General features: G+C 47.4%; 1 protein-coding gene across 1 annotated transcript in view; it reads right to left on the minus strand.

The window, feature by feature from the left end:
• The window catches only part of kcnq1.2 (potassium voltage-gated channel, KQT-like subfamily, member 1.2), a 58,674-nt gene that overhangs the window by 8,628 nt on the left and 29,450 nt on the right, over positions 1-20,596 (minus strand). Inside the window, exons 3-6 of the mRNA XM_056281675.1 lie at positions 8,548-8,674; positions 8,018-8,096; positions 7,775-7,871; positions 4,516-4,656 (exon numbers count right to left, since the gene is read on the minus strand). Coding sequence (XP_056137650.1) covers positions 4,516-4,656; positions 7,775-7,871; positions 8,018-8,096; positions 8,548-8,674 — 444 coding nt within the window. The remainder of the gene's footprint in view (positions 1-4,515; positions 4,657-7,774; positions 7,872-8,017; positions 8,097-8,547; positions 8,675-20,596) is intronic.

Raw genomic sequence — 20,596 nt, forward strand, 5'->3', positions numbered from 1 at the left:
TGGAGACGTGTCTAAAGAAACGCTGCATCCACATCACCGGCACACACGTGTTCCCTTGCTTACTCCATCGGCTGGGACCTTCGGCATGTTCGGAGGTTTCTGTTTTCTCACATTTCTAACTTCGAGTTTCATACGCGGTCATCTGGGGGTTTCACAGGTACGCACGCTGTCTCTCGGCCATGTTTTGCCACACGTTGGTCGAGCCGAGTCAATTTCATGTGTGCCCCAGCATCACAAACTTGCCTCAGGGGGCTTTACTGCAACACAGCATCCTGTCTTTAGACCCTCACAAGGAACAACTCCCTAAAAAAAACAGGGAGGAAAAACTAGGAAGAAACCTGAGGGAGAGCAGCAGAGGAGGGATCTCTCTCCCAAGACGCACAACGTGCATGGATGTTGCGTTTACACAAGTTACACAATACAACATTGAAAGAGGATCGCAGAATTATAATGGAATTATGCAATTATATGAAGAATATGATGAGGAGGATGCCAAGCAGTGTCCAGACATGTACCTCTGGTACATAAGACAATATAATGTGGTGTTAATATATAGTATTGTATATGGGCATGATGGGTCGTGGAGTCATGGTATGGTATATGGTATAGTGTATGGGCAATATAGTATATAAGCAAGGTAACACTTTAGTATGGGGAACGTAGTCACCATTAATTAGGTGCTTATTAGCATGCAAACTAGCAACATATTGGCTCTAAATTGGTCATTATTACGTACTCGTTAATGCCTTATTCTGCATGGCCTTATTATACAACCAGTAAGCCATTAACTATGAGTTTTCCCTCTATAACCTCAGAAGTATTGCTTATTAGTAGTACCATCTCAATATGCTTTGCTTAGTATGGCCTTTATAAGGTGGTAGTACCACAAGAAGAGTTATTCTCCCTTACTAACACTTAATGAATATGGTCTGTTCTTACATAACAACACACAAAACTACAAGTGTTCATAGTGTTACATTACTGTAAATTAAGTTTTTGTTACTTAGAATATGTTCCCCATACTAAAGTGACATCTTGATCATTACTAATTCACTAGTAATTAAGTTTTTGTTACTTAGAATATGTTCCCCATACTAAAGTGACATCTTGATCATTACTAATTCACTAGTAATTAAGTTTTTTTACTTAGAATATGTTCCCCATACTAAAGTGACATCTTGATCATTACTAATTCACTAGTAATTAAGTTTTTGTTACTTAGAATATGTTCCCCATACTAAAGTGACACCTTGATCATTACTAATTCACTAGTAATTAAGCTTTTTTATGTTCCCCATACTAAAGTGTTACCATAAGCAATATGGTATAATATATGGGTGTAGGTTGTTGATTCCTCGACCATAACAGGACTCTGTATAGTAGCAACATATCTGTTGTGTATACATGCTTGCCTCCAATGTCCTGTTGTTTCATTTATCCATCTATCCATCTATCTATCTATCTATCTATCTATCTATCTATCTATCTATCTATCTATCTATCTATCTATCTATCTATCTATCTATCTATCTATCTATCTATCTATTTATTTACTTTTTTGTGCGAGTCTGCACGTGGTAGAAGCTACTGTGTACCAGAGTCAAATTCCCCGTGTGTATAGGCACACTTGACCGGTAAAGCTGATTCTCATTCCCCAATCACAGCCGTGGTCACATCCTGGATTTGGTCTGCTCAACTGGTCTCACAATACGTCAATTCTCCATCCTCAACCTCAATATCTCTGACCACCTGGCAGTCACCATGGACACTGACATCCCCTATCCCATCCCAAAACAACCTCAATATCTCTGACCACCTGGCAGTCACCATGGACACTGACATCCCTATCCCATCCCAAAACAACCTCAATATCTCTGACCACCTGGCAGTCACCATGGACACTGACATCCCTATCCCATCCCAAAACAACCTCAATATCTCTGACCACCTGGCAGTCACCATGGACACTGACATCCCTATCCCATCCCAAAACAACCTCAATATCTCTGACCACCTGGCAGTCACCATGGACACTGACATCCCTATCCCATCCCAAAACAACCTCAATATCTCTGACCACCTGGCGGTCACCATGGACACTGACACCCCTATCCCATCCCAAAACAACCTCAATATCTCTGACCACCTGGCAGTCACCATGGACACTGACATCCCTATCCCATCCCAAAACAACCTCAATATCTCTGACCACCTGGCGGTCACCATGGACACTGACATCCCTATCCCATCCCAAAACAACCTCAATATCTCTGACCACCTGGCAGTCACCATGGACACTGACATCCCTATCCCATCCCAGAAGTCAAACGCGTAATCTGCTGCTGCAAAACTCAAACGCATAATATCCTTCAGAAATCTCAGAGTACTTTTCTGCCTCTCTCGCCAGTAAAATGTCTGCCTCCTCTCCCCTGCTGCCGGATAATCCCTCCGATCTTGTCAAGTATTATGACATACTCTCTCTCCTCCTGCCTTGATCGGCTGGCCCCCATTAAACCCAAAGCAGTCTCATTCCCTGCTATACGCCTGAACTCCATCACAGGAAATCCCGTAAGCGCCAGCTTGAAAGACTCTCCAAGAAATCCGGTTTAACTGTGCGTCACCGTGCCTACTCACACTACCTCCAACAATACAGAGACGCTCTCACCACAGCCCGGTCCACCTACTACTCACACCTGGCACCAAACCTCTCAAACCCAGTGACGGTACCTCCACTTTCTTAACGGGTGACAAGTGCAGCTCTTTCCTTTCATTTTTCCAAAGGAAAACTGACGCCTGAGATCGACAGGCGGGTTGGTGCAGCATCAGCGGTAATGCGGACGTTGTACCGGACCGCTGTGGTGAAGAGGGAGCTGAGCCGGAAGGCAAAGCTCTCGTGTCTCAAAGCTCTCAGACCAGGGGTCCGCGGTGGTGTAGCGGTCTAAGCATCGGCTTTGTGTCGATGCAGTTGCCCACTGGGGGCCGGGGTTCACGCCTCGGTCTCGTCAGATCCGACTCTGGCCGGACTCGATGAAGCAGCAATCATTGGCAGCGCTGTCTTGGGGAGGGGGGCGGAGTCGGCTTGTGTTCGTCACATGAATGCGTCTCTGGGTGTGTGGGGGAAAAAGCAGTGGTTCGGCCTGGAGTCGCCTTGTCCCGAAAGTGGGGAGGCGACTCCTTCGAGACTGCCGGCCGAAGAGATGCAGTTGGCGAACGCATGCAGTACGAGGGTGGAGGTTTGAATTAGAATAGGGAGCGATTGGCCACTAAATTGGGAGAAAGGGGGAAAAATCAGAAATAAATTTAAAGAAAAAAGAAAAAAGCTCTCAGCCCAGTCAGTCTTGGTTCCAACCCTCACCCATGGTCATGAGTTTTGGGTAGTGACCGAAAGGGTGAGATGGCGGATACAAGCGGCTGAAATGAGTTTCCTCCGTAGGGGGTCTGGGCTCAGCCTTAGAGATGGGGTGAGGAGCTCGGAGTAGAGCTGCTGCTCCTTCGCGTCGAAAGGAGCCCATTGAGGTGGTTCGGGCATCTGATTAGGATGCCTCCTGGGCGCCTTCCCTTGGAGTTTTCCAGGCACATCCAACTGGGAGGAGACCCCGGGCTAGACCCAGAATTGGCTGGAGGGACTACATGTCCAGTCTGGCCAGGGAACATCTTGGGATCCCCCAGGAGGAGGTGGAGGGCGTTGCTGAGAAGAGGGACGTCTGGAATGCCCTACTTAGCTTGCTGCCACCACAACCCGACCCCGGAGAAGCGGCTGACGAGGAGATGAGAAAATTGACACCATCTACATCAACCTGATCACTTCCCCCACCGCTCCCCGACCCCTTTCCACTCAGTCCCTGTCAAAATTCTCCCCTGTGTCCCCCCAATGGAGCTGTCCAATCTTATGGTAGTAATGAGAAGCTCCAGTTGTGTTCTGGATCCCATCCCATCCAATCTAGTTAAGGACTGTCTCCCAGCTATCTCCTCACTCATCACAGAAATCATTTCCTCCTCCTTCAGCTCTGGTATGGTAGCCCATACACTTAATCTGGCTGCTGTCATCCCCATCCTCAAAAAACCTGGATTCCACCCTGACAGAATGAGCCATTTCCAGCCCGTCTCCAATCACCCTTTTATTCATCTTGTCAGGTCTGAAGAAGAGCAGGTAGCGCAAAACGTCACTTTGCAGAAGTCTAATTAAACGAGATATTAGGGAGCTACAAGTGTGCAGACCTTCGTTTATCTTCATTGTAGTTTTGTATTGGTCCAGCACCGGATTTTACTGTTTCTGTGATGTGCGCTTTCTACTTCTCTTCAACACTGCTAATGGCCATCATGAGCCAAGTGCTTCCATGTATTTTTTTTCACTATCATCATTATTATTATTACTATTATTGTTATTATTTATTTCCAGGAGTAAAACAGAACATCGGATAGCTATTGGCAGATAGCCAAAGCTGTGGTATCGGTATCAGGAGTGAATACGTGGTATCGGGACAGTTCTAAGTTTTTCTACTTCACAGGTCTTACCACCCCCCACCAAAGGGCGTCGGCATAGCTGGAGAAGCCCGTTTTCCCCTCCTCGTCCACGGCATCCTTCTCCGCCAGGTAGACAAAGTAGGAGGAGAAGATGAGGCCCAGGAAGCCAATGTAGAGGGTGGTGATTAGCTCCTGCAAAACACACACACACACACACACACACACACACATATGTGGATGACACGAGAATCTACATCTAAATCGGATTAGCTCGACGATCCCTGTACCGAAACTGAACCGTTGCTGCAGCAGCAGCAGCAGGAAGAGAAACAGATAAACGAATCTATTGAGAATCATCTAAATCTGAAAATAAGCAAGCGTTACATAATCGTAGATGAACCGCAGCCAGGCGTCATTCATCCACGATGGTGGAAAACAGTCTGGACAGAGAGCTAGTGTTAATGAATGACACACAAGCGGGCAGGGGAAAGTGTTTAAAAGTGCCACGTTAAAGCGTCATGCCCTGGCTGCGTTTTTGTCACCTGGCGTTTCGGCGTCTTTCACCGCGGTTAGGTAATCGGAATGTTCTGGAGCGAGGCCTGAATGTGGGAGCCTATTAACATTAGCTTTGGCTGCGAGTCGGGGGTAAACATGCTACGGGTGCTGACTTCTTCCCTTTGCATCAACTCCTTGAAAAGACAATATATTTCCAGGCAGGACGAGAGCGCGTGGTTCGATGGAGGGACATTTAACAAAGGGGAGGGGGCAACGGCTGTCTCGGTCCCGTGTTTTATTTGTTTGACCTTTAACCTCTACACTCGATCCTCAGACATGGGTGCCGTTCCACTTACGCATCAAGAGAGACTTAGACCCCGTTTACACTTGGTTTTAAAATGTGGTTGTTTTTTTTTTTTTGGGGTGATCGGATCACAAGTGGACGGCGCTAAATACAAGTGTAGACGACCACCAGAACGTTTTGTGAGCCGGTTAGTCAAACCGCTTGCCGAGGTGGTCTGGGACGCATTTGACCACATATCTTTTACAGTGTGATGCATCCCTGACAAGGAAGTCACAGGAAATCTTCTTCTTCTTCTTCTCTGGAGTCACGAAACCTGATCACAAGTGGTCAGCAGAATGCATTTTGGAGACGCATGACAGACACGGGTGTAAACGGTGATGTGTCTCGCCGTCCACTTGTGATCCGATCGCCCAAAACACATTTGAAAACCAAGTGTAAACAGGGTCTTAAGTACAGCCACAGTATACGGTGGACAACATACCAGCAAGGGGGGGAAAAGAGCAGAGGAAATGTTGATTACCTCTTTTCTTCTCCTTATAAAGCTAGGCCGGGTCTTGTGTAGTTATACGTGCATGTTTGCATGTGTGTGTGTGTGCGTGTGTGTGCCTGCATGCATTTGCGTGTCTGTCTGTGTGCACTGGACTCTGCAGTAATGGGCATTAAATGTAGCATGGACAACAAAGGCCCGAGCACCCAGGAAGGCTCGGTCAAGTGTATTCATCCCGGAGAAGATATGGCAGCTATTTGCCGGACGGCAGCGGATCTTAAGGACGCCTTATTTGGTAAAAAAATGCCTGGAGATTTTGTAACCTGGGGGAGTGGTGGCGTGAGCGTGATCAGAACATGCTAGCTGCTGCACTTTTGTTTTGAAATCAGCCAGTCTGGGTCAGAGGTTATTATGAGGTTTGACGGCACAATAACATCACCGGTTATGAGGAAAGTCTGCATGCAAAAAAGGTCACCTACGCCTTGAAAATGAGAACACGAGTCACCAAAACCCTCGGTTTTCTTTATCTCACTTGCAGAATCTGGTTTTGTTCTCCTTTTGCATGTTTTGTTGTTTTGACAATGTTTGAACAAAGATATCTGAACGAGTCAGTGTGCCCTTCTTCTTCACCTCACACCCGAAAGTGAAACTTTTTTTTTAAATCATGTATTACTTCTATTTTGTACTGTCTCTTTCTTCTGAAAAAAAATATAGGTCTAAAATATAGGTATAGGGAAAAAGCTAAAATTTGGGCGTCCGGGTAGCGTAGCGGTCTGTTTCGTTGCCTACCAACATGGGGATCACCGGTTCGAATCCCCGTGTTACCTCCAGCTTGGTCGGGTGTCCTTACAGACACAATTGGCCGTGTCTGCGGGTGGGAAGCCGGATGTGGATAGGTATCCTGGCCTCCTCTGGTCGGTCGGGGCGCCTCTTCAAAGGGGAGAGGGAACTGGGGGGAATAGCGTGATCCTCCCATGCGCTACGTCCCCCTGGTGAAACTCCTCACTGCCAGGTGAAAAGAAGCAGCTTCACGTTTGTGGCGGCCTCGCCCAGTACCGTCCATGCAGTGTCTTTGTCCACGTCTGCATCTAAGTTTGTCTTCGTTTGGTGGCTGGGAGAGCTGGTACTGGATTGGCTGGGAGAGCTTGGTCTGCTGCATCCTGTGGGCCCAGGGACCACGGGCCTGCCTGGAGCTGTGCCCAAGGAGGTAACACCGAGGGCGGTCTGACAGGACGTGGAAGCGGGGCAGGCTAAGCTAACTGCTAGCTCATGCAGAACGGCAGTTGCGATAACACCGAGGGTGGTCTGGCGGCGGCCTCGCCTAGCCTTGACTGTGTTTTGGGTGCCGTCGTGTGGAGTGCGGGGAGGTGTGTCGAAGGTGTCTGACTGGGAGAGCTGGTGTCGGATCGGCTGAGGGATCCTGGTCTGCCGCGTCCTGTGGGCCCAGGGACCACGGCCCTGCCTGGAGCTGCTCCTGAAGAGGAAACACCGAGGGCGGTCTGACAGGACGTGGAAGCGGGGCAGGCTAAGCTAACTGCTAGCCCATGCAGACCAGCAGTTCTGACAGTCATCCTGGCTGGTGTTCATTCTCCTGGACAGTGGGGGGGGGGGGGTTTGTTGTTGTTTAGTTTGGATATTTGTGTTGTCGTAGGTCTTGTAGTTTGGGGATGTGTGTTATTGTCTTTGTGCTGCACTGCTGTGGGCTGGGGGGGAAACCGTGTTTTGTTTCATTTCACGTGCGCGAGTGCATGAAATGAAACGACGAATGACGTGTTTCTGATTCTGAGTTGAAAATGAAAATGCTGCCGAATGTGTTATTACGCTGCGTTCAAGGGCTCGGGTGTAAATAAATACCCCGGCACACCTGTAACAAACAAACACTGGGTGCGCGAACATTTCCCTTTCGCAAACTTTCTAGAAAATTCAAACCCGATTACTGATTCTGGTCTGGATTTAAATCATGACCGCTGGCGCTTGTGTTGCTATGCGACAGTACCGAGCCCTGTCGGTGTGTGTTATCCCACCTGTCGATGGATAAAGACTACGGATCCCAGAAGCCTCCACGTTCCTCCCTGTCTGTCCACGTGCAGCATACGCAGGATCTGCAGGAAGCGGATGCCCCTGCGGCCCAGAACCCAGAGATTACCCTATCACACCCAACATTCAACGTCTTCGCTTCTCCGCACGGCTATGAGTAATGAGCAGAAAACAATGAACTGGAAAACAAAACCAACAACACAACACGACCCACGGCGCGGTTACAGTACCTGATAGCAGATGTGGCGAACACTTGGCCGTTGGACCCGACGCTCAGCACAATGACCGAGGCAATGACCACGATCAAATCTGGGCAGGAAAAACAAGGACAAGGGAATGAATGGACAAAGGAAGGAAAGACAGAACAAATGATAAAGAAAAGAAAGAAAGAAAGGAAGGAAGAAAAGACAGAAACAATGACAGCACCAACTCTCCTTGGTGTGATATCGATGTAAAAACCTGACTATGGCTTTAGAGCTCACTTTACTTTCAGTTCTCACCTCTTGAAATACAAAGTACAGCTGCTATTCGTTACTTAAGGGCAATCTAAATGTTCAGATCATTTCTTGAACGGCGTCGCGTTCATTTTCTGATTTAGCGCCTTAATGGTGCAGAAGACGCTTGCATTGGAAAAGCTCAAATGACACAACCCCACTTTCAAAATGTACATTCATCCAAGCTACTCCTCTGACGGGTCGATGTTGTGCAGGGTTTTTTTTACGCGGGTCTGACAGGAACAAAAGGCCGCAGCCAGGTGCACCTATGATGGATATGGGCTTCCTGATAAAGCGGAGGCGTCCTTTGATGCCCACGTATTTGCTGCGGCAGCCGGCCGACCAGAGCCGCACCACGTACTCCGTGCCAAAGAACAGCACCAGCACAATCTCCTGTGGAGCACAAAAACAAAACAAAGCACACGCCGGAGTTATATCTCCACCACACCGGTACAGGAAACCATGCTACAATACTGAACAACACACACACACACACACACATGCACACACATGCACACACACAGAAGGATGTGGAAACAGAGCGGTTATAAAAAGGCACTGATAACACCGCATTAAGACTAATCTAAAACCATTAAAGTCATAATAATCAATCAACCAGAGCGAGGATACGATAAGACCGGGTCTTGACAGGTGTGCTGAGAGAGAGGGAGAGGGGGGGGGAGAGAGGGAGAGGGAGAAGGGGAGAGGGAGAGGGGGAGAGCGATGGCCTAGTCGTGGTTAAGCCCACACACGTGGGCAGCGATGGAGCCGTTGATAGTGCAGCCGATGACAGCTGGTATTAAGAGCGGGTCAGGGTCTACATGCTGCAGCGGGACACGCCGGCTTGGGTAATAAGCTGGCTGCAAGTGTACAGCTTTCTGCATCGCTTGCAGGCGCAGATCGGCCGCCGCGATTCCCCTAATGAAAGGCCAGATAACGATCCGCCTGACTCCGGTGTCCTCGTGCACCTGGGCGTCTGTCCATTGTCGTGTACGGCGCCCGAGCGGGTGTCCAAATATCTGCCGCGACGGGCTTCTATATGCATCTGTGTGTCCACGCCTGCATGAGTCCGAGTGATGCGATAAGGCTCGTCTAATGGAGATTCCACCGCCCGCACACCGTGGAGCCGAAGGACACGACCGGCAGCGCCAGCGTGGAGCATGTTCGCGGCGGGTCGTGTGGCGGGTCGTGTGACGGGCCCTTTAGGGGGAAATGTTCTGTTTTGGTCCGTCGGTGCAGCGATGATATGCACCGATGAGCAGCGCTGGCAAACACAACTGACGCAGTCGGGGAGATTGAGCGGTGGAGAGACGGCGGCAGACGGACAAAAAGACACACACAGATAAAGACAAAAGGGAGAGTCAGACGGGAGACTGAGTGACAGAGACAGACGGAGACGGGTCAGTGAGATCCTTTGACATCTAGCTCGGTTGAACTTGACCGGCCAGCCATGGCTTCCTCATTGTGTCTCTGGGCGAGGGAGGCGGCCTACATCTCATGGCCCTGTGCTGTGTCCGTACTGTGTCTGTATGACCCTGTGTCTCCCATGGTTGCTACAGCCCGCTGTCCTCGCTTGAGCAGGACGATACCCTCCAGAATTATAGCTAAAACAGCAGGTCACGATCCACAATCACTAAAAGCTATACAGACATTTGTTCCAGCGTTCCCAGAAACAAGAGGAGTGCCTTGTGTCACTTGGTTTGTGTAGGCTCAGTTAAGAGCACTGCAATTATATTCTCGGAATCAATTAATCGACACGTAAATTTGCAGATAAACTTCCTCAACACAGCATGAAAAGTGGGAACGTTACTAGTCACAAACATGTGACTTGCACTTGTCCATCTTGGAAGCGCGAGCAAGACTCTGAAGGCATCGTTAAATGCTACCTGCAGCTTTTTCACTGTTGCGTTGCCAAAACTGCACCACAAGTGGGCTGTACAAATGAGCAAAGATACGTGGAAATGTAGCTTGTTACAAAATACAAAATACCCCTCAAACAAATGTATCAACGTAAAACACAAAACACTGGTCCCAGAAAATGTGTCAAGATGAAATACATGTATTTTGTATTTTCAAAATAACAGGAAACTACGTTTTGTGTCATTGGGCATTCTGAATTTGTACAAAATGGCAGAACACATGGGGCGTCCGGGTAGCGTGGCGGTCTATTCCATCGCCTACCAACACGGAGATCGCCAGTTCGAACCCTCGTGTTACCTCCAGCTTGATCGGGCGTCCCTACAGACACAATTGGCCGAGTCTGCGGGTGGGAGGCCGGATGTGGGTCTGTGTCCTGGTCGCTGCACTAGCGCCTCCTCTGGATAGTCAGGGCGCCTGTTCGGGGGGCGGGGGAACTGGGAGGAATAGCGTGATCTCCCCACACACTACGTCCCCCTGGGGAAACTCCTCACTGTCAGGTGAGAAGAAGCGGCTGGCGACTCCACATGTATGGGAGGAGGCATGTGGTAGTCTGCAGCCCTCCCCGGATCGGCAGAGGGGGGTGGAGCAGCGACCGGGGGTGACTCGGACGAGTGGGGTGATTGGCTGGATACAACTGGGGAGAAAAAGTAGGGAAAATCAAAACAGAAAAAAAGAAAAAAGGGCAGAACACTCAGATTTGTATTATGTACACAAGGCTCTGGTGAACGTTTGAACCCTACGGGAAGTAAGAACAGGAAGTAGAATGCCACTCTATATTATACATTAGGCTGGTGCCCATCGGCGATCGGATCATGTAGGTATCGACGATTGGAGAGATGATCACCAACTGTTTGTTCCTACGCTGATATTAACCTACTAAGATGTTATATAAATATTCTGTAGAATCCTCAGCCTGCTGCTCCTTTAGAGATGTTTCTGCTCCAGCGGCACGTCCGCCTGCTCGGCCCGTTAATCAGCAGGAGTGACGAGCGAGTTGGAAATCCTTAATTACAAACCAGTTTGCGGCCTCTTTTCCACGGATCTGACATCCCGCATTTCCCTTCTCCATACGCCTGCTCACCAAACCGTCGCTGTGCGCTCCGTAAGAGCAACGAACATTGTGGATATGATCTGGATTGTGAGATTAAAGAAATTGTAGCCGCAAGCAGCGATTGCAGGGTTCAGGTCCACACAGACCATTAGAAGTTGAGAGCTTTAAGAGCTTCATTAAAACTGTCCACCAAGTTTGTGATGTTTGGACAAACTGTCGTTGAGTTATGGCCAAATTTCTGTGCCAGGCCCATCCATGGTGGCGCCCCCTGTTGGGCGACTGCAAAATAGTTTTACACATGTGGTTCAACATTGACATGAAACAAATCCTGCTAGTTTTGTAACGACTGGACAAACCATTTCTGATTTACAGTCTGGGTTGTGTTATGCCATACCCATTTTGTACATGTGTCGCACCCCCTGGTCTGTTTTAATGAGGGTCTGTTTCAGGTACTTATGTGGACGTATCCTGCAAGTTTTGTGATGCCTGGCCCAACGGTTGTTGACTTTGGTCTGTTTATGTGCTGAGCCATGCACTTTAGAAGCTCATCGGTCAACATCTTGAAAACTAAATAAGATATCAACAAGCTTTACGCAACTTTTGATAAGCCTGGTCCAACAATTATCCACAGAACATTTGGCAGCAATCGGACCTACGGTTTAGGTGGAGATGTCAAAGTTTTGTTTTTCACATTTTCAAAATGGCGTAAAATCCAGTCAGGCGGACTTCAGTGGTTCTCGAAGCAAATTTGTAGAGTGAGGATAGATGGATGTCTGTACCAAGTTTCATGTAAATCAGACTTACGGTGTGGGGCTTATGACTTCAGATTCCAAAATTTTGATCCTTTATAGCACCCGCATGAGGCCTATGAGGTCATATTTCTTTGGCAGCACTTTCACGCAACTTCCAATCTCACGGGAATTTGCGCAAACATTTCTGAAGAAGAAAGATAATAATAATTACTATAATAATAACATCTGCTCTCATCATCATCATCAGCCGCTTCTCCGGGGTCGGGTCGCAGCAAGCTAAGTAGGGCACTCCAGACCTCCCTCTCCCCAGCAACGCCCTCCAGCTCCTCCTGGAGGATCCCAAGACGTTCCCAAGCCAGACTGGACATGTAGTCCCTCCAGTGAGTTCTGGGTCTACCCCGGGGTCTCCTCCCAGTTGGACGTGCCTGGAAAACCTCCAAAGGAAGGAGCCCAGGAGGCATCCTGATCAGATGCCCGAACCACCTCAATTGGCTCCTGTTGATGCGAAGGAGCAGTGGATCTACTCCGAGCTCCCTCCGGATGTCCGAGCTCCTCACCCTATCTCTAAGGCTGAGCCCAGACACCCTACGGAGGAAACTCATTTCAGCCGCTTGTATCCGAGATCTCACCCTCTCGGTCTCTACCCAAAGCTCATGACCACAGGTGAGGATTGGAAGGAAGACTGACTGGTCAACTGAGAGCTTTGCCTTCCGGCTCAGCTCCCTCTTCACCACAACGGTCCGGTACAACGTCCCACTTCTGACACCAATGTAGCGAATTCAGGGGGTACCGCCGCAGCCGGGACACGAACCCGGTAATAATAACAATAATATAAATATAATAATATTTATATTATATAATTATGTTATATATCTTATATGAATATAATTATTACCATCATTGATATAAACCGGCACAAAACCAATAGGGTCTAAAAAAAACACATCGTCCATCAACAATTAACTTATTCATACATTTCACTCTGCCTTTATTGTTAAAAAAATGCATATATTACATGTTGGCCATTCAAATATGTAACGATTTATGTTTTTTCGAGTTTAAACTGGTGTTGCGTCATCACGTTCGTGGTCAGCGGCGAGCTGACGGTGATATTCACTGGCTGCCGCACACGAATCATGTGGGACCTGGCAGAGGTCCGGTTGGTGCATGACAACCCTGAAACCACAGAGGGCCCCACACAGAGGGCCCCCCCACACACACACACACATAACACTTCCCAACCCCTGTAGATACGATAATGATATTAAACGGATCATGATGCTGTGATCATCTGGATACAGCGTTCATAGACAGACACGGTTCATCGCTCAACCACGTGACCTCCTCAGTCTCAACTGACTGCAGGTATCCCACCCTTATAAACAATACAGTGCCTAACGACCGGAACCATCCACCGGTTTCATATGCAAATATGGGTGTGACCTTCAACCAGAGTGTCAAAAGCCACGTGTACTATTCACAGAGGACAAGGGAACGTTGCAATCACAGCATTGTACGATGGCGACAGATGTGTAACGACCGAAACCAACGACCAATTTCATATGCAAATATGGGGGTACCCATTATCCGGAGTTTCCATGGCCATGTGGACTAGTCACAGAGGATTGATGAATAGTACGCATATATATATTATGTCTGTGAATGTTCTCATTCATCCAGGTCATGGCTATCCAAAGGAATTGAATCAAGTGCAACTGTATATATACCAAGTCCTGTTGCACTTGATTCAATTCCTATATATGTTATAGTTTTCATCATCCATCTCCTCCATCACTGTGGTTTTTGAAGGCTCAAACAATTGCCCCATTTGAATTGAACCCAGTGAGAAGATTCAGCTAGGTTTCTCAAAACTTAAAACGATCAGTAAAAATTTCTCTGTGATTCGAAAAGGCCCTGTGTGATGGCCTGGCGGCTTGTCCAGAGGGTCTCTCCAGCATCCCCGTGACCCCGAGAGCAGGATAAGCGGTTTGGATAACGGATGGACGGATGGATGATTCGAAAAGACACCCGACAATATCTTAAATGAGGTCTGGATTGTAAACAACTGAACCTATCCGTTCAGAAAAGTGCCACAATTCAAAACTGGTTCCATTACTGACAAAGCAGGGATCTTAAACAGTCCATCCTGTGTATAAATCACTACATTTGTTCCTTATATAACCGGGTAATATTGTTAATGACTGGCCTTTTGAGGCACATAATGATGATAATGACTAGATTCTTAGCGCACTGCCAATACTAGACAAGCTAACACAGAACCACCACAGAAGTGGAGTTTGAGCCAATAGAACAGAAACTCCCAGAGGTTCAGTTCACTGGGCTTCCTACCTTCAACATCTGGGTGACATTTGCAAGTCACAGGTAGGCCTATATTCTGAGAATTTGATGGGATTAGTGGCATTAAATCCAATAAAATGGGTCACCCAGATGTTTGGGCCTTTTTTTGTGTGTGTGTGTGTGTGTCTTTGTTTGCAACAGACTTTGGCAGTGATGTCTGTTGAAAATAGCTGCCTGTTTGTGGACCAATAATCTCATCAAGCCAACCTAGGCGCTGATCCACAGACCACATGGGAATTACTGAATCAGATGAAAATGTGATTAGATTCATTTATCTGAATGTGCGCACACACACCCTCACACATATACACACACTACATCTGAATACCGAAGATGATACACAACCAAGACCAAGTATAGCATGGTCTTGGGAGCTTTCTTAAACTCACGTCAGTCCTACTGAAACTGCACACTCCCCTTCAGAAGTTGAAATCTAGTAGACACTATAAAAAGAGCCTTTGTATATGTCATGTTATGTAATGGTGACAGATCATATCCACTCTCACCATCACCAGGGACTCCAGATCTTTCCACGAATAAATTGGCATCACCGTACTTTTAGTGAAGCTGTATTTAACCAGTGTAGGTCTAAACACACAACACCTCAGCTAGAATTAGAGTATCAGGTTCATGGCTCCCGCTTCTGGTGTGGGAAGATGGCGGCGCGAATTCACATTTGCAGCAGCCTCACCCAGTACCGGTGTGGGAAGATGGCGGCGAGAAATTGTTTGTACATTTGCAGCAGCCTCACCCAGTACCGGTGTGGGAAGATGGCGGCGAGAACTTGTTTGTACATTTGCAGCAGCCTCACCCAGTACCGCTGTGGGAAGATGGCGGCGAGAACTTGTTTGTACATTTGCAGCAGCCTCACCCAGTACCATCCATGCAGTGTCTTTGTCCACGTCTAAGTTTCTGTCTTCGTTTGATGGCTGGGAGAGCTTGTGCTGGATCGGCTGGGAGAGCTTGGTCTGCTGCATCCTGGGGGCCCAGGGACCACGGCCCTGCTTGGAGCTGCACTCAAAAAGGAAACACCGGGGCCGGTCTGACAGCACGCGGAGGCAGGGCAGGCTAAGCTAACTGCTAGCCCATGCAGACCGGCAGTTCTGATAACACCGAGGGCAGTCTTGCGGCGGCCTCGCCGAGCCTTGACTGTGTTTTTGGTGTCATCGTGTGGAGTGCAGGGAGGTGTGTTGAAGGTGTCTAGCTGGGGCAGCTGGCATTGGATCAGCTGGGGGAGCCTGGTCTGCTTCGTCCAGGTGGCCCAGGGACCACGGCCCCGCCTGGAGCTGCGCCCGAGCAGGAAACACCAAGGGCGGTCTGACAGGATGCGGAAGCGGGGCAGGCTAAGCTAACTGCTAGCCCATGCAGACTGGCAGTTCCGACAGTCATCCTTACATTCGCTCTCTTGGACAGTGATTTTTTTTTTTGTGTAGTCTGGATATATGCGTTCTTGTAGTTTGGATGTGTTTTTGTCTGTTTGTTTTGTGTTGCACTGCTGTGGGCTGGGGGAAATGATATTTCGTTTCATTTTATGTGCACAGGTGCATGGAATGAAACGACAAATAAATGTTCTTGATTCTTGATGACATCAAACATATTCACACCGAGTATAATGGAATATATACATGTCGATACTGTCTATGTTCTGGAACCTTATATGTGAATTTCATTTCCCTCTCATTGGCTGCATGATGACACTAGTTTCAGATCATATACTAGTGACCCACTACTGATTACCTCCAAGGCCTAAAGCAGTGGCGCTCAACCATGTGCCGTGGAGGACCATGTGTATGCAGGCTTCCTTTCCAATCCTACACCATCTGAAATCTCCTGATTAACACACCAACAACCAGACGGGGGAGGACTGGTCGCTGAGATCAGCCGGTGTAGTGCTGGGTTGGCGAGAAGACCTGAATAACACTGGAACGACCAAGGCGGCCATTTTGACCATTTGGAATTTTCAAAGTTCAATAACTTTTAGAAGAAAAAAAAAGATACAGACCTGCCGCTCCCCGAATGCTGCTAAAATTTCTTATGTTTGCACTCAAATGAGTTTTAGATCAACTGCACAAAAAAGTTATGATGAGATCTACCTAAAACGACCATGACCGGTCAAAAAGACGGCTCGTAATTTGCGCGTCATGTTAGTATTTATGACGTGTGTTGGTGCCGTCATTTCCGTGGTGAAGTTCGTTGCTCTGTCCTAGGAACACACCAGCATCCTCCAGTGCAGAGAAATAGTCTCAACTTGATGTGTGATTATTTCCAACATGTCTGGTTACAGACGCCGTTACAGACGCACCACGACTCCCACCGAGGCGCTGCAGGATTTACAGGCGTTGGACGGCAGCCATTTTAAACTGTTTGAAAATAGTATTAAAGTTGTTAAAATGTTAATTTTGGTGTTAAGTTAGTTTCGTAACAGACAAACTAACACATGCAATGCATTAATAGCTCAGCTGGGTATTTATCTTGGCAGAATATAGAGTTTAAAAACCGGTCGTCATTTTGACCACCCATGGTCGTTTTAGGTAGGAGTGAAATCCCGGTCGTTCTATCAATAAATCAATCGACACATGGCCCTCCATAGCATACAGTTGATGGGAAAAGTGCTTGTTTTGTAACCGGGCGGTAATCTGCTATCAACACTCAACGATAAAAATAACTAAAAAGCCAAGTTTAGCCTTCTGGCCATCGAGCAAAGAAAAGGACAAAATCCAGACGAGCAAGACAAGCAGTGTTCGATATCGGTGTTTCCCAACCCAGTCCTCAAGGACCCCCTGTCCTGCATTACATTTTCACTGTAATCCTGCGCAAGTAGGCCTGAATGTACTTACTTAACCCATCTTATTTTAGCACTTCATTATGCCAGGCGTGCCAACTCTGATATCATCAGGTGCTATCGGTCTTTCGGACCTGGGCCGTTTCCAAGGGCAACGCGACGCCGGGCGCCATCTTCCAAGGATCAGAGGCCTTGTTTGCGAATTAGCTAGCACTTTAGCCATTGACTTAGCCATATATTAGCGTTACATTTGCCTTTACCCTTACCCTTACCTCACTGAGATGTTTAAAGAAAGACACAAAGAAAAGGTGACATACGGGGACAAATGATGTCCCGATGCCAAACGTCTTTATTTGACAAAACTGAAAGCCCTGAATAACGCTGATCCCTACGAGCTGCCACCAAAAGAATGGAGCCACGACCCAGACGAGCTTCCTCCACTAACGTATATGGGCATGGTCAATTACCTCGTCTATGGTACTAGTGCTTACACAATGGACCAGGTTAAATCGTTTAAATCCCTCGAAGCACACGGGCAATTTACCAATGGATGGGTTCAAGATCTCCACAGCTTCAAGCCAACAGGCTGCGACAACACCGCGAGCTTCCCAAAGGTAAGAGCTAGCTAGCTTTATCTAACTGCCTACACTGACTAGCATAACAGACTATTGCCTTAACCTAAACGACTGGATCATTATCGGTCTTTCGGACTTGGGCCGTTTCCAAGGGCAACGTGATGCCGGGCACCATCTTCCAAGGATCAGAGGCATTGTGACATCATGACCGAAAGACTGACATGATGTGATTGGTTGAGCAGCTATATGCAGGGTGGCTTCAGTCCCGGTTCAGCCAGCATTTATGAGAACAATATTGTGCGCCGGAACCCATTCGTTTGAACGGATCGGCTGCACCACATGGATTTTTTTTCCCATCAACAGCGATTTCGTGCAACACCTTTGCATACAGTGTAACTTTGGTGAACCCTGACACCGTCAACCAATGGCAGAACTGCTTTGACCCACTGACCTCTGACGTGGCGGTCACTAGGTAGAATGGAGGAGGAGAATATTTTAGTCGCGTCACATCATCCGGTTTGATACAACGATGCCCTGCGAGGATATAAATCACATGCTACACAGAAGATATGCAGCATGACATGCAGTCAGCCATGAAACAGCAGCAGATAATGTTTCTCATTAAACTAATTGTGTTTGGGGTTTTCAGCTGCCAAGCTTGTGGTACTGCAAGGACATGCAAAAAAAAAAAAAAAACTCTGCCAAATTTGTGGCATGACCGGGGCCTTGCAATGAAAACCTGCAAAACGGGAGTCCTCGAGGACAGGGTTGGGAAACACTACTGTAAATGAGCAGAGTCGGGCGACGATGGTCGACGATTGTGATCTTTTAAAATTCAGCAAAAGCTTCTTTTTTTTCTTCCCCGGGCGTAAGTCGGGGAAGTTACCGCCCAGCTTCGACACCAGCCGGGCCCGGATTGGACAGGGAAAGAGGGAGTGACCCAAGTGTGTGTGTGTCTGTGTGACTGTAAGAGAGAGAGAGACAGACACATAATGTGTGTGTGTGTGTGTGTGTGTGTGTGTGTGTGTGTGTGTGTGTGTGTGTGTGTGTGTGTGTGTGTGTGTGTGTGTGTGTGTGTGTGTGTATTTGTACGTCCTGCCGGGCCTGGCTAGCTTTACTTTGGCAGCCGCCTAGAAAGCCAAATATCCTCAAGGACTCATGTCCCTCTCTGCCATCCAATACAAGCAGCCCATGATTCATAGATGTCAGCTAACCCTAAACTTTCTAAGTATAGCTACTACTGCCGAAACACATCGCCGTGACAACACACACACACACACACACACGCACATGCACAGAAATACACACTCACTGCAAACACACAACCAAACACACACACACACACTGCAAACAAAGGCTACAACTTCTCATCCCATCTACTAAAAGATCCACACTTGCACACACACACAGACACACACAAGCACAAAAAGAGAGCGGGGGGTGGGGGTGGGGGTGGGGGGGGTTGGGTTCTTCCTGGGAATAAATAAATAATACTGATGGTAGTTCCTCAAAGGTTACTGGCCTAAAGTTTAGAGAACACAGTGTACCCTCTTGTCCTCATACTGCCCTAAGTACTCATCAGGTGGCGTGTGTGTGTGCGTGTGTGTGTGTGTGTGTGTGTATCGGGGGGGGGGGGTTGTCTTGGTGGGAGGCTCAATATAAAGATGCCGGGAAATGAACACAACATTTCGAAGTTGACAAAAAAAAATCCAATAGGGTTAACCAGCATCAGATCAGACCTGCAGATTACTGACATATCAAAACAGCTAATATATGCAACTAATATGTGCAGCTAATATATGCAGCTAATATATGCAACTAATACATGCAACTAATATATGCAGCTAATATATGCAACTAATATATGCAACTAATATATGCAGCTAATATATGCAACTAATATATGCAACTAATATATACAGCTAATATATGCAGCTAATATATGCAGCTAATATATGCAGCTAATATATGCAACTAATATATGCAGCTAATATATGCAACTAATATATGCAATATATGCAGCTAATATATGCAACTAATATATGCAACAAATATATGCAGCTAATATATGCAACTAATATATGCAGCTAACATATGCAACTAATATATACAGCTAATATATGCAGCTAATATATGCAACTAATATATGCAGCTAATATATGCAGCTAATATATGCAACTAATATATGCAGCTAATATATGCAGCTAATATATGCAATGACAGGGAATTACTGACACACAGAAAGATGCAGATGTTATTTTCCTTCTGCACAAATTGCAAAAGTAAGAGCCACCCATATGTAATATCTGCATATAGTGGGACTCTGCAGTACTCACAGGTGACAGATGAACATACTAGAGAGTGTGTGTGTGTGTGTGTGTGCATGTGAGTGTGTGCGCGCCCTGCACACGGATGCGTGTGTTTAGTGTGTGATTTCTAGCCACTGTGCGCGGCCCAAGAAGAATGACCCCCGCTCTTTGTAGTGCTTCCAAACAGCGGTCACAGTTATGCCCTACCTGTTGTAAGGCCTGGATTTATGGCATCACTTAGCAGCCTTAATAGGCTAATAAGCCCCACAAAACCAATTTACCAGCGAGTGTCAGCGAGTACGGTCTCCAGGGAGCCAAGCGATCCTGTGCAGTACACATACTCACAACCAGCCCTGCGGTTCGCCGGTGTGGCGGCCGCACAGTAAAACACCGGCTGGATTTCCAGCACAAGGTCGTTTATCCATGGTTGTGTGTACTGCACAGCACCCAGGGTGAGGGGGATTTCTCCCATCACTTATGAAAACCGATGCAAACAACATGTTGTCAGGGGCTTTTTTTTCTTTCTTTCTTTTTTGTTGTTGTTGTTGTTGTTGTTGATGAAGCTGTC

The sequence above is a fragment of the Lampris incognitus genome, chromosome 6, assembly GCF_029633865.1.
Source record: "Lampris incognitus isolate fLamInc1 chromosome 6, fLamInc1.hap2, whole genome shotgun sequence".
NCBI lineage: Eukaryota > Metazoa > Chordata > Actinopteri > Lampriformes > Lampridae > Lampris > Lampris incognitus.